Below are 13,617 nucleotides of genomic sequence, written 5' to 3'. Positions count from 1 at the left end.
ATCATATTTGCCTGCAATAGCAGGGGAATGGTCTGAACTGACACAGATGTCCCCAAGACGGCAGTGATTTATCAGAAGTGCAGGCACATGAAGGAAAGCGTGCCTGACGTGAAGGTCGCACTACACGTTTTGCCCCATTCATATTCATAAGTCCAAGGTGCATCTGGTTGCTCATGCACATGTATAGAGCCGATATTTAGATAGGATGGTGTGTGCTTATGCACTTGTCAGCATAGCATTGAGATGTCCGGCACGTAGTAGAAATATATATAGGAAATGATAGCTGGAGCATGATTGTGTGATCCCTCAGCTCGAGATAGTACATGCTGAACTCCGTCCACACAAGCAGGATGGTACAGACCTGAACAGAGCATAATGAATGCCCTTCTTCATCATGCAGGTGTCACTTCTCCTGACTCAGATTCAATTACACTCGTGGAGCTGATTGCAGATTTCAGCCTACTCTTGCATATCAAGAGCATATTCAATGTTCCAGGGACTCAATGAAACAAAATGTCAGCACGTGGTCTTCCTCACAGCCCCTGGGTCTTGTTCATCCCTGGTGGAGCTACGGAAAGAACAAGTTTGGCCTATTTTGTCAGATGCAAGGATATCTGTGGAATAGTATGTTCAATCCTTTATGTCAGGCCATCTATCTCTTCTCAGCAAAATGCATCTGTGAGTACTTCTCCGTTTGCTGTTTTTTTTAAAATACAGAATTCTACAGTAAGCCTCCAACAGAAGGAAGGGGGGAATGAAAATGTTTAATTTAAAAGTTTAGATAGTCAAAGTAAAGTTAGGGAAAGCACTGAGCATCTCAGGTGCCGGTTAACCTATAAATGAAAAATAATGAAGACAGGGACGAGGAATATTAAATGAAGTGAATATCTTGGCTCATATACAAGTCTGAGCTGCTGCAGGAGAGGAATGGGAAGGCTGGGCTGGGGGAGAGGGCACAGTCAGTATCCTCCCATGGAAAACAAGGGAAAACTTCAGTGGGGCTCAGGTAGGATGGAAAATAGCTCCACTTGCAAAACAGTCTAGGTCAGATTCACCCCACACAACAGCAGTGATGGGTTTTGCCCTCAAAAACAAATAGCAAAGCTAGTCCCACACTCACATACAGCTTAACCACGCATGCAGCTGAGACGCAGCCCTGAAAGGATTGTTTCCTTTGCATGCACCTCCTGCCCGATTGTAAAGAAGGGCCTTCAGTGTTAGGGCAGCGCCCACAGAGATGGAGTTCCACACTGCTCTTTCTCCTCCAGACAGGGAGCCCGTCTCTTGAGAATACACACTGGCTCTCCCAGATCCTGCCCCCTTCATAATTTGTGCCAGGCTGCCTCAACATGGAAGCTTTCCCTGGATGCTTTCCTTCCACCCAAACAGGCATGCGAGACCCAGGACCAGGGCAAGAAACATCAAACCCTGTGACAGGTGACAAAGACAGGTACCGACACATTTTTCTCTTTGTCCTGCTTTCTCCAGCTTCTCTGTGGGAGCCGATGCTGCGGGATCCATGTTGCATTGTTGTGTAGATAAGTAGAAACTCCTCTCAAAAGTTCTCAGTTGGCTTCCAAGTCAACAGCAAATAAACTTCTGCAAAGAACGCTGAGTTGTAATGTGGGTCCCAGCTGGTTTTGGGAACATTGTTCTGTTGGAAACCATATTTCACGGTATGTAACTGTGACAGGGTTTTCTGAAGAAGACCAAACATGTGGGAACATTTCTCACTCCCTGGAAGTTAATGGTGTTCCTCAGCACAGATTTACAATTTAATTGAAAAATTGAGAGCAAGAGAAGAAATTTTGATTAATGCTGCTCTTAATCACCAAAGCCTTCACTGGGCACCAGCTGGTTCCACCAGCACAACCCCATAACATGTATTAGAGGATTGACAGAAGAAATGTTCAGAGAGGAGAATAAAAAAATGAGGCAAATGCTGATCTTGTTTGCTCAGGAGTAACTCCGTGATGTAAGTAGCTATTCCACATTTATGTGGCTGCAGAAGCTCGGCTCAGCCCAGTGCCTTCTCAATACTGAACATTTTTCCTGCCTTCTAATCTTTAGGACCTTTCCCCAACAAGCATCCCTTCAGGCTCCTATTTGTAATGTTTGCATGATATATCAGGAAACATCTCTAAAAAGAGACATCAGTCCATGGCATGGAATCCTCCGCAGAAAATTATCTGCTGTGCTGCAGGCTGTGAAGGGGAGATCTGTTACCATTCAAGAGCTGCCCCATTCAAAAACTGCTGAAGCAAATAGCAAAAATTCTCTGAGTCAACCCTGAACCAAAGTCCCGGCCAATATCAGGGAGCCCTTTTCTGTTAGAAGAGCCTCTTTTCAGATAAGACTTTCATCCAAGGTTATCCGAACACTTGCAATCAAGTGGCATTTTGTGCGCTAACATTAATCCTGGTGTCCTGGCCACATTCCAGTTCAAGTAACGACGTTCTGCCAACCTAAATTCCTCCAGCGGTTTCAGCAGGATGCAATTTTCTTCTTCCTTTTTGTCTTCCATTTCTGGGTAGTTAATTCTGGACAGCGTAAAAGACTGACCACGTTCCACCCCAGTGCTGGCCGCATTTCACTGATGGGGAAAGCGGACCTTGAAGTGAGCGGGACCAAAATACTGCGTGAAAACACATTATTAATAATAAGTGGCGTGAAAAAAAACACATTTGTATTTTTCTTTTAAATTCTGGTATTAATTTAAAATGTGGAGCTGGAATACTACTGAGATCCCTGAGAAGGATTATTGGCAATCCCAGCAATCGGAACAGAGAAGTGCATTTTAAGTTGTAATCAATACACTTATGACACAAATGAAAGGGAGATGTTATATAAGGGTTTTTTTCCCACCAGAGAGAGCCCTGACAGCCAGTTATTGCAGTGAGGAAAGGAAGTCATCCAGATGGACTCTCCGTCACACTAATGAAGCCGTCTCATAACTGTAACAGAGACCTCATGTATCTGCTGTGACACTTAGCAAATCCGGGCATGAATAAATAACCAAAGTCCAATTGAATTAACCTCCAGCTGATCAGCACTACTAAACAAATTATCCTAAACTCCGAACAAGATTAGAAGGACTGGCACAGGCCAGAATCATGTGGCAGGAGTGTTAATTCAGTTTAACAAGTTTAAAACTAATCCCCCCAGTGTTCTCCGATCTCAGGGTTTCAGGGCAAACTGGTTCCAAAACACTCTTGGAAGAGATAAGAAAGGAGGCTCACATGAAGTTAAGAGCAAAAACACGAGCTCAGCCTAGAGTCACCTAGAAGAAGAATGGTAAGTACAGAGCAGAGAAAGACTTAGGCAGAGCATTTCTTACAGAGACAGAAGAGAGTAGGAAAATGACATTGATTTCCTTGTGGAATATTCCAACCTCATTTCCAGGATGAAACTTAAAAAGTTGATAGCACATCTGCTTTTCTTGATTATCATGTCTCTTGGACAGAAACAGGAGATAAGCACCTGTGAAATAAAAGACAATATTTTATTTTAATGGAATTTTCCTTAGTATATAATTGTATTTTTCTCCTAAGAGTACATTTGTACCCTCCATCGAATGCACAATTCAATTACCACAAAGTTCAGTTCATTACTTCGAATGGCACTAACAAACAATTTCGATACTTATTTCTTTTTATGTTGATTCATAAAATTCTTTATGTGGTCAGTTAAAATTAACTTCAAACTTCAGCTTTAACAGACTCAACATTTTGCAGGTTTCTGAAATGTCAAATCTGCTTCCTAGAGAAAATATTTATTCTACCACTCTCTAGAGACAGGAACGGATGTAGTAAACTCCACAAGTTTTCTGAAATGGAGATAACTAGGATTCAAAGCACTTCTAAATACCAATTCCTGCAGCATATGCACGTGCCTCACAAAATCTTTCAAATCACAATATTCCTCATAAACGCACTTCCAGTCTTCTGTCACAGATAAGTCCTTCAATATGGTTTCCAATTTCCTCCAATCTCAGGCTTTTTCAGAGACAGCCAGTGAATCGGGTTAGTGTTGGTAGGTGAAGACTGAGATCTGAGAGCCTCCACATCCCACTGAAGGGCATCTGCCGACACTCTTTTGCCTTGTGACGGTATGTCTTTATTGTCTTTATGTAGGGCTTTATTGTGACCTCCAGCATAACTAATGCTTTATGCGCTAAACTTCAGCACCAGAGAACATTTTAATTTTGACTAGATGACAAAAAAATGTAATGTACTACGAGAGAGGAAGCATTCAGACACCAGGCGTTTCCACCATATCCACCTTCAACATCTATAAAGAACTTAAAAATCAGATGGGGCCAATCTTCACCTAATGTTCAAGATGAATTCATCATAGCCAGAAATGATTTTATTATTGTTTCACTGGCAAGGCACAGAGTTGCCCACTTTGTTGGGAAACGCCTTAATGTTTCCACATATTTAAGTTTTGCAAAATGAATACCTCCTGTAATTCCGAAAGTTTTGTTACACACCTGTCAAAATTGAATCATGACCTATCTTCTGTGTACTTTGCTGTTATTTATGCAGCGTATACGCAAAAAGTTCATATTTATTCTCATTTTCTACTGTGTGCACTGACTGATATCTCCCAAAGTTAACAGCAGCATTATGAACTGCAAATGATGATACATTGTCAAACTTGAAACCATTTGGTTATAGGCCTCTTACATTTTCAAATATTCCCAATGCAATTTCATAACTGTCTTGAACATAATGAGACAATGGATTTTTCCTCTTTCAACTGTGTAATAATGAACAACTATTAGAAACACTTTATTATTTCCAGAGTTTGAGGGATCAGTGACCACAGAGAAACTATGCCCTTTTCAACCAAGTTTTTAATTGTTTTCTCACTTGAAAGAGGAGCTAATTTATTACTGGCGGCACACAAGGCATTTGTCTCATCAACATATATCATTTTAACTATGGGTGAATTCTAGACAACAACACTATTTAATCTGCTGTCACAATTAAGTGATTCATACAACTGACTATACTATTAGTATCATACTAATACTCTGACATTCTCTTGTAGCTTCTGCAAGAGCCACGTTGTTATTTTCTGCGCTTTCGCACTTCTTAGGAACACAGTGGTACGAGTTTTGTTCTTAGAAGCTATGCGACAATTATTTTTACGATCCACTCCATTTGCATGCTGTCTCTCATCTGACAGACCACCACGAGCAGCTGAAAAACTCCTGCATAAACTATAGTGAGCTTTATGGCAATTACTGCTGTCTTTACTGATCCATGGAAATAATTTCTTCAGCCATTCTGGTAATGCAAAGCTTCTGCTGTTCACAGGGTGGATCTGTTGATGGATGATACCATCCACAGGCACTGTCATTGTCATGATCTATGTAGGGCTGTTATTTGACAAATGAAAATTATGTAAACAGTACTCAAACTCAATCTTGCCTCATGATGACTCTGTCTGCTCCATACCCCCCGGCTACAGTGTCCAGTACAGCCAGCTGTTATCTCATGAAAAATATGGAGGATAAAATTATCATTAGACAGCACCAGGTTGACTGCATGATGTAATCCTGACCCTTTTAGGTAGTCTGGAGCTATTCTGGAGATGTATTTCACATGTTTCAAGAATGTCACTTTCATTTCAGTGGTTGTCCAAATAATTTCTGGATGTTTTTTACAAAGAAATGTAGGGTCTGCTGGTTTTAAAGGTATTGAATGTATGAAAAATACTGCTGTTTGAGATCAAGCACCCAAGAAACTGTTTTCAGCAACATCCTTCTGTAGCTGTGACTTGCCGAACTTTCGCGAGGCCCTGCAATCTCAGCAGCAGCCCCCTTCTGAAACTCACCCCCAGCACTAAGGGAGCTCCTTTCTCATCCCAGCCCCACGGATCCGAAATCCTCCTTTTCCAGCCCGCACAGCAGCTCAGAAAACACAAATGACACAGCATAACAAAGTCCTGCAAGGGCTGGAGTACTCCTCTATTTATAGGTTGCTAAATCTGACTAAAAAAAAGCTTCCAAAGAGCTCCAGTCAAATTGCTACCTAGATGCTTCCAGGCTCAGCCAGAGTGTGCTGGCTTACTGCCATGTTTTTAAATCCTACCCTGCACGCTGAGCTTTCACAGGAAAATATGCTAGTGGTCATACGTGGGCTGTTACTATTTACACAAACATTAATGAATGTTCCCATATTATTTCCTGACTAAATTGCAAATGCAAGAAAACAAAACAATAGCATGACCTGACAGTCTCAGGCATGCAAAGACATCCAGTATTTCCATTTCAGATGTGCAGCTGAGTGCAGCTCACACAGAAAGAGAACAATCTGGGTTTGAGCTTTATGTTTATTTTTTCTTGAAAAGACTATGTTTTTTATGGCTGAATTCTACACTGGGGGAAAAAAAAGGTTTAATCAACAACTAAATAGCTTAGAGTGGTTTCTGCAATGCCCGATTGATTGGCTTAGCATTCCTCTTACTCGTGCAACGAATGAAATAAGAGATGTCCCATACAATAAGAGCCACGTGGACAACTTAAGAACAAAGCAAACCTCTTAGACTTGTCTCTCAGAATAAGATATGATCCGACCCGTTATCCTAGGGAGCACAGAAAAGGGATCAATGCACCGAAGAGCCAGAATCCCCTCACCCTCCTTCAAAATATGAGCACATAAAGTGAGAGCCTCAGAGAATGAGAATTAACTCTGAGAATGCTGTTCAGCTACCACCTAATCCTGGACACGTCTGAACTCCTCAGCTGCTCATGCTCCAACCTCAGGCTTCCCTGCAAACCTGATGTCTTGTTTCTGTCCATGTGCAGAAGCAGTTGGGGTTTGGTCATGTTTGGCAGGCCCATACCTTTTGTCAGGCTGAGATCTAGAAAGCAGGAGATGGATAGAAGAGCCAACGTCAGCCGCAGCAGGCTTCATTCCCGACTGCAGAGAGCCAGGGTCAAAGCCGTGTTTCTACTTTACACCGAGCAGCGACAAAACCCCTCTCCACTGACTGCAGAGAGCGCCAGCCAGGGAGACCAGACTTTTGGGGCTAAAGCTACCCTTTGAGAACAGCCCCAGATGTGCTCCTCTACCCGCTTCCCCAAGGGCCTCAGCTCAGTAATATTTTTCTGAACACCGCCTCTGCCAGACCCCATTTAAATGCAGTGGGAACCACTCGAAAGCATCAGGAGGTGGATTTCTGCCATCCCTCCTACCCACAACAGCCCCATGGAGAGAGTGCTCACACAACCCCACACCACCCACATCCTCCTGACCTTGCTGTGACAGTAATAAGGGGAAGAGGAGTGCTCTGATATTGTCTGGTCAGAGGAACATACTTAAAAGGCATCTCTGCTTCACGTACCTGATTTATAACAAGGGTCAGAATAATTCCCAAGCAGCTCCCGCATCAGGGAACAAACTAATTCCTTTCCTCTCTCCTTGGCTGCGCAACCCAGAGCCCAGCTGCACCTGAGGTTCCAGCTCACAGTCTATATTCTGCATCATAAAAGATACAAGAGAGAAATCTAAACTAGGGAAGTAATAACCTGTAAACTAATAAACCAACCCAGCACTTTGATAGCTAGGTGCTCCCAAGAGCAGGGATTATTAATGGATGTCCTGAAACACCGTGTGCCTAGTTTTCGAGAGAAGTGGGAAACATTTCTGATGCTCTGTGGATCTTACGCATTCACTCTATAAAACTAGTTCAGATAAATGCAAAGATTATTATAAAAAGCAGCCTCCTTCCAGTCTACACACAGAGAGGCACTTAAGCAGTTTAAAAAGAAGAGTAGTAAGAAACTGCTCACATAAATAACAATAAAGGTATAAAGCTGCAATATTATGGGTAGTTTTTCTTGTCAAAGCATGGGGCTGCACAGTCATTGATTTTCTCTGGTAATTGAGACAGTGACATGCATGACTTATGCTTCTTCAGCAGCAAGTGCATGGGAGTGGAAGAAGGGATCCTGAAATCCTGCAGCATCTCCAGCCGAGGATTCGATGGCTCTGAACTGCTGTCTGTCTCGATTCTTTATTTCCCTCGGACCGTAAAATGGGGTATATTAATAACCTCTTATGTCAAAAGAGAGTTTATGAAGCTAAATGGAATAATGTCTGCAATGTGATTAGGGATCTTCGGAGGAAAAGTGCTGTAGATAACAGGAGTGTAAGTACGGATACCTGTCCTTCTCAGCCAGAAAATGTTGGGAAGCAGGTGGCAGGCGGACAGACCCCTCGGGAAAAGTCCCGTTATCTGCCACCGTGTGCATTCTCAAATCTCTGTCCCCTGCCTCAGACACACAGACAATAGAAGCCTTCTCCTTAGTTCACTTTTTTAAATGTATTTACATCCAGTAATAAAAGATTCAGTGCTCAGTTACCTCCTGCCATCTGCTTCTCGAGTTTGCTCTGTCCCACCTCAGCTCCATGCCAAAGTGAGATATCCAACTGATTGAAACTGTTAAAAGGTAACTTTTCAGTCCCGAACTAACACAAAACAGCGAAGTACAGCGTCTCCATCTAAATCTGAACTAGTGTGGATTCTCTTTGTCCCCCTGTCATGTAAAAAATAAAATGGAGGCTAACAAGGATGGCAGGAAGAATCCGGTCCTTCGTGTTTCCTGAAGTAAAATTATTCTCTGGAGAAGGCAGAGCAGGAATAAACTTCTTTGTGAGTCAGGAGGCTTTACTGACAAGAGCTACTATTATCTCCGTCAAACAGGCAAAACCATGAGTGATTGTGGTAAGCAAGAAAGAGGAATATTGGTTTTTCGCAGTGCTGGAAAACAGACTATTTACCAGATTGCAAGGAGTGCCGAAAAGGTACCAGGCCTCTCTGTTTCAGTTAACCACAAGAATAACCTGCCGAATTTAAAGCTTTTCCATGGACCTCTGCTGCTCTCTAATGGTGCCTTGAAGGATTCTCAGCACAAGGTTTACGTGCTCTTCCTGTAGTCAAGTTTTGTTAAGATTTTTAATTAGAAAAAAAAAATAAAACATCATGAGGTTCTTAAGAGAGGTTACGCGAACAGATAACCCAGAACTCAAGTTGCTATTGCTGCAGCCACAGCCGCAACGTTTTGCATGCGTTGGAAATGATGGTAAAGGACAGCTAACAGCTAGAAACCGAGGTTTGGAGCGTATTTTAGATGCAGCAATTGCAGAACTCTGGAGAGTTGCAAACTTCTGAGAAATCCCAATTTTCAGAGCTTTGCATAACTTTATTATAGAGAGTTATTATTCAGGAGTACCAGTATTTCAAAGAAGACAAAGAATTAGCACTGAATTAACGGTATGCACTCAATGGCGAGTAATGTTTGCACATACTGCTCACTGGATCAGGGCTGGAGCGTGTTGGCCCACAACATGGCAGACAGGCCCCTGAGACAGGGCCTGCTCCTACGGCCCCGAACCAGCCTTTTTTTGATGGGACAGCACAAGTGTGGCACAACATCACCCAGCAGGTGGGAGCAGCCGCATCCCATGTCGAAACGGAGTGAAAAAGAGAAAAAAAAAATATCAAAATTCGCCAGCTCCCTCCAGCCCGCAGGTTCCCCGCGTCCCCTCACGGGCCTGAGGAGTGGCACAGGCCGCTCCCTCACGGCCACGGGCGGGCTCCTGCCGTGTGACATTCCACACACACACACGAGGGGAACCGGTGTAAAATGGGCAGAAAGCGATCGCGGAGGCTGGGCCGGGGGAAGGGCCCACCGCCGGGGCCGGCGATGTCCCTGAGGAGAGCGCGAGTGGGGGCTGGAGATGGCGGAGAGCGGCGGCGGGGGGGGGCTGGAGATGGCGACGGGCGGGCTATGGCGGGTAATGGCGGCGCGGCGCTGAGGGGAGGGCAGGGTGGCGGCCCGGCCTGCGCCATCTCCCCGCGCCTCCGGCCGGCGGAGGGAGGGGAAAGGAGCCGCTTCCGCCGCGGCGGGGCGGGCCCGGGCGGAGAGCGGCGGGGCCCGGCACGGGTAGGGGCGGCCGGGGCCTCTCCTCAGCCTCGGCCCGGCCTGGGGGTGGGCGCCTCCCGCGGGAAGGGGCCGCGGTCTGCGGGGGTGACAGCGGGGCTCGGGTCCCCTCCTCGGTTGCCAGCCACCGTGAGGGCACGGCACGGCGGGTCGGGCCCCGGGGCGGCCTGCTCCGTGGATGCCATCGCTGTGGAACTGTGATTAGCCCGGAACCCGACACACATGACAGCTCGTCCTTGCGGGGGGAGCGTGGGCCGTGGCTGCCCGGCGGTTAAATGTCCCTTCCAGCGGTTAAATGTCCCCTCGCAGTCAGGGATGTGGGATGTTGACCACTTGTTCGTGTCACAGGCACACACCTCCGCATGCTTTTGTGCTCTGAAATCAACTTAACCTGGGTCTTTCAAATGAAGGGAAGGATTCGGGATTTATATAGCCCGTGGGCTGTGTTTTTAATCTAATGTTATTTTATTGTTACTGTTGTTTTATTGTTCTTTTTCCGCAGCGATGGAAGCGAGTCCCATCGTGACGTCCAGGCAGCGGGAGGAGGTGGTACACGGGGTCCCGACGGAGGTGGTCTGCACGGCGTTCTCCAACTCCGTCCTCGTGGTAGTCACGCAGTACGGCAAGATGGGGACCATCGTCTACGTGGACCCCAACACCATCGGGGACAATGTGGGCCGGCCCTCGCTCACCACAAAAGTCCTACTGGGCAAGGATGAGGTGAGAGCGGATGCACAGTGCACAGGCAGCAAGGATAAATAGGATAAACGGATATTAGGAAAAATTTCTACACCAAAAGGGTTGTTAAGCATTGGTACAGGCTGCCCAGGGAAGTGGTAGAATTGTCTGGAGGTATTTAAAAGACATGGTGCTTAGCGATGTGGTTTTAGTGATGGTTTTTGTCAGTGTTAGGTTGATGGTTGGGCTCAATGATCTGAAAGGTCCCTTCCAACCTAGATAATTCTGTGATTCTATGATTCTATGATAAGGGGAAAATGTAGTAGGTGGGGCTGTGCAAGTTGCCAGGGAGTTGATGAATCACAGCAGCTAAGTGGTGTTTGCACAGCGGTAAGATTAATTTAAAAATCTCTTCTGAGGGAAGAGGGGTTCATCGGAAAAGTATGCATGCTCATCTGCTCTTTGACATAAGAAAAGTTTAACTAATTGTCAATGGTTTGGGGATCTGTTATTGTGTGTCCTACAGGATATGGATTGCTTTGCCGTCTTTATGGAAGGTTTGATGAAGCTCCTGTTGATTTAAGATTTGAGAGATCAAATGTGCAGCCTTTGATAACCTTTTTTGGGTTTCTGTTTCAGCGAGTTTGTTTTCCTTTTGAAGTCCCTTTTCTCACCCCCACCCCATCCCAATCTCTGCCAGCCCCATAATGGACTTTAGTTACCCTCTCCCAAGTGTGCCTGCCAGCACCTACCCTTGATAAAGTTTAATTTGTTTTGCTTCAACAAAATGAGTTTTTATCGACCATTTCACAAAGCTGGAGAGAAAGCAGAATAAAAAGTGTTTCGCAAAGCGTCAACTAGTCAAGCATTAAAACAGAAAGTTACAGAGCTACAAGATTACAGGGCTTTCCATCAGGGTTGGAGCTATCAAAAATTATTTGCTAACCTTAACTAGAAAAACTCTAGCAACACAAGTTCCCGATTCTGTCTGCGGCTTCCCCTTACGGAGTTCCCGTTCTCCAGCAATAGCCTTCCTTCTCTGGATGCGAGATGCTTTGCTTTCCCTGGCATGTCTGCTAATTCTGACCACCTCCACCCCCACACTGGTTTTGTGTTTTAATTGGAAATGGGAAGTGCGTTTGTTTGCTTTGTTACATAGTATTTTAAAATAATTTTATCAACGTAATCAATCTAAACTTTAAGAAAAGGCTTTCACTAGTTTGCTGCCCTCCCGCTTGTCGCCATTAATATCCCCTTTTGGTGCACACTTCCAGACCACACTGGTAGCTAAAATCAAGCAAATTTGTCCTTCTGATAAATACATAATTGTCGGTGTAAATAAAACCTAGGCAACCTGGGTGTTCGTGTTAAAGAAACCTCATTAAGAAGATTATATCCTTTTCCTTCCTTCATCATCGCTGCTTATTTCTGGTTTTCATTATTCTGTTAAAACCAACATGTCTTTTACACACAGCCTGCAAAGACTGTGTATCAAACACCGTCTTGGGGTCTCTAGGAATTGCAACAATAGCAGGTTTTTTTCCAGAGCTTGTCAGCAGGACGTACCCACTTCAACAACAGGTTTTTAAAAGACAAGTGTACTTGAAGACTTCTTCAGAAAGAAGATGGAAATAGAGGCATTTTGATCCATGGCTTTTCATATAGTTAGATAATTGGTGACGTAGTTTGGGTGGGAGGATTAACAGAAGGAAAGATTCTCCATAGTAACTTTCCAAGTTTTTCAAACTGGTGCAAAACTCGATCCAAGTGCAGCTCCAGTTAAGTCGTTTCAGGGTGGTTTGGGTGGCTGTCGCTCACAGGTCTAAACTCTTCCCTTTTCAGCTGGTTGAGAAAATGCTTTCTAAAGTTCCCCGTGCCATGGCTTGGCTTTGCTGACTGTGTGTCTCTTCCCAGTCGTGTTAGAACTGCTCCGCAAGCTGCACGCTCGGTCCGAGTCCAGTATTGAGAGGTTCTCGATGCGCTCCATGTTGTCGCAGGGCTCTTCTTCTCCTAACTCGCGTGGGAGAGCTCTGCCAGCTGTGAGAGCCTACATCTGTATACCTTTGCTTTTCAGCCTCTCGTCCACGTTTGTGCCAAAAACCTGGTGGCGTTTGTGTCTCAGGAAGCTGGGAACAAGCCTGTTCTTCTCGCCATGGCTTTAAAGGACAAGACCGTGGAAGGAATACAAGCTCTACGGGAAGTGATCCGAAGTTGCCAAGTGTGGTGAAGTTGTGCCATCTGGATTCAAGGAAATGATCTTGAGTCCATGACTCATCACCACTTATTTAAAAGGACAAGAAATGAAAATGATGGAATGTCTTTGTGCTGGTTTTGGACGTACCGAGGAATTTCATGAATTTTTCTCTACTGTGTAGAATGCTTTTGGGTTTTGTTACTGTGACAGGTTTGCAGTCCATACAGTCAGTGAGGAGACGAGAACAATTGTCTCAACGTACAAGAGAAGTATTATTTTTATCACATTGGGTGGGATGTGTGTTTGGGAAACGGCACGGCTCTGCGCGTGTGTCCTCGGGAGCAACAGATGCCAAGCTCTGTAGCTACTCTGTACCGCAAAGGGGGAACACCCAGTGCAGGGTGAATAAAAGAAACATTGACAAATCTAATTTTACCTGTTTTCTTTTTTGCTCTGTGAAAATCACTTCAATTGAAATACAAGCCTCAGTGACAAATCAACAGCAATTGCATAATAGGAAAGATTTTCTTGCCTGTTTTTAAGGAAATGAGTCCTATATGACTGCTTTTGTCCTTATGTCAGTCCCTTTCCTGATGTAGTCTGGATCCATTTTCCGCTTTCACTCCGATTTTAAAGGCAGGCAGATAATTATGCTCTGCAAGTTTCATGAAAGCTGACGTCAGGGTGGAAGACAGGAACCCAAATTAGCGGTGAGAAAAAGACACAATAACAGCTGCTTATGGATTACATGGTACGAGCACATAAAAGAGACAGCACATACATAGCT

At 44.7% G+C, this 13,617-nt stretch overlaps 1 protein-coding gene across 2 annotated transcripts; it reads left to right on the top strand.

Moving 5' to 3' along the window:
• Positions 1-9,643: 9,643 nt before the first annotated feature.
• On the top strand, positions 9,644-13,260 carry PSMG3 (proteasome assembly chaperone 3). Of its 2 annotated transcripts, none has more exons than XM_074598517.1 (3): positions 9,644-9,812; positions 10,461-10,678; positions 12,711-13,260. In XM_074598517.1, the coding sequence occupies exons 1-3, from the start codon at positions 9,662-9,664 to the stop codon at positions 12,861-12,863; spliced, it is 522 nt and encodes a 173-aa protein (XP_074454618.1). In that variant the 5' UTR covers positions 9,644-9,661; the 3' UTR covers positions 12,864-13,260. The 2 variants fall into 2 exon arrangements, with proteins under 2 accessions (XP_074454618.1, XP_074454619.1); XM_074598518.1 differs by lacking the exon at positions 9,644-9,812 and adding an exon at positions 9,894-9,961.
• The last annotated feature ends 357 nt before the right edge of the window (positions 13,261-13,617 follow it).

This window comes from Larus michahellis, chromosome 8, assembly GCF_964199755.1.
Source record: "Larus michahellis chromosome 8, bLarMic1.1, whole genome shotgun sequence".
Taxonomy (NCBI): domain Eukaryota; kingdom Metazoa; phylum Chordata; class Aves; order Charadriiformes; family Laridae; genus Larus; species Larus michahellis.
The sequence above is the reverse complement of the archived record's forward strand: the minus strand, read 5'-3'. Positions and strand labels throughout refer to the sequence as shown.

Excerpts from the sequence above, each read along its gene's own strand:
- PSMG3 (XM_074598517.1), top strand. The coding sequence starts at position 9,662 with ATGGGCAGAAAGCGATCGCGGAGGCTGGGCCGGGGGAAGGGCCCACCG. Across the intron at positions 9,813-10,460 it reads CGACGGGCGGGCTATGGCGG|CGATGGAAGCGAGTCCCATC; the intron begins GTAATGGCGGCG and ends CTTTTTCCGCAG. Across the intron at positions 10,679-12,710 it reads TCCTACTGGGCAAGGATGAG|CCTCTCGTCCACGTTTGTGC; the intron begins GTGAGAGCGGAT and ends TTTGCTTTTCAG.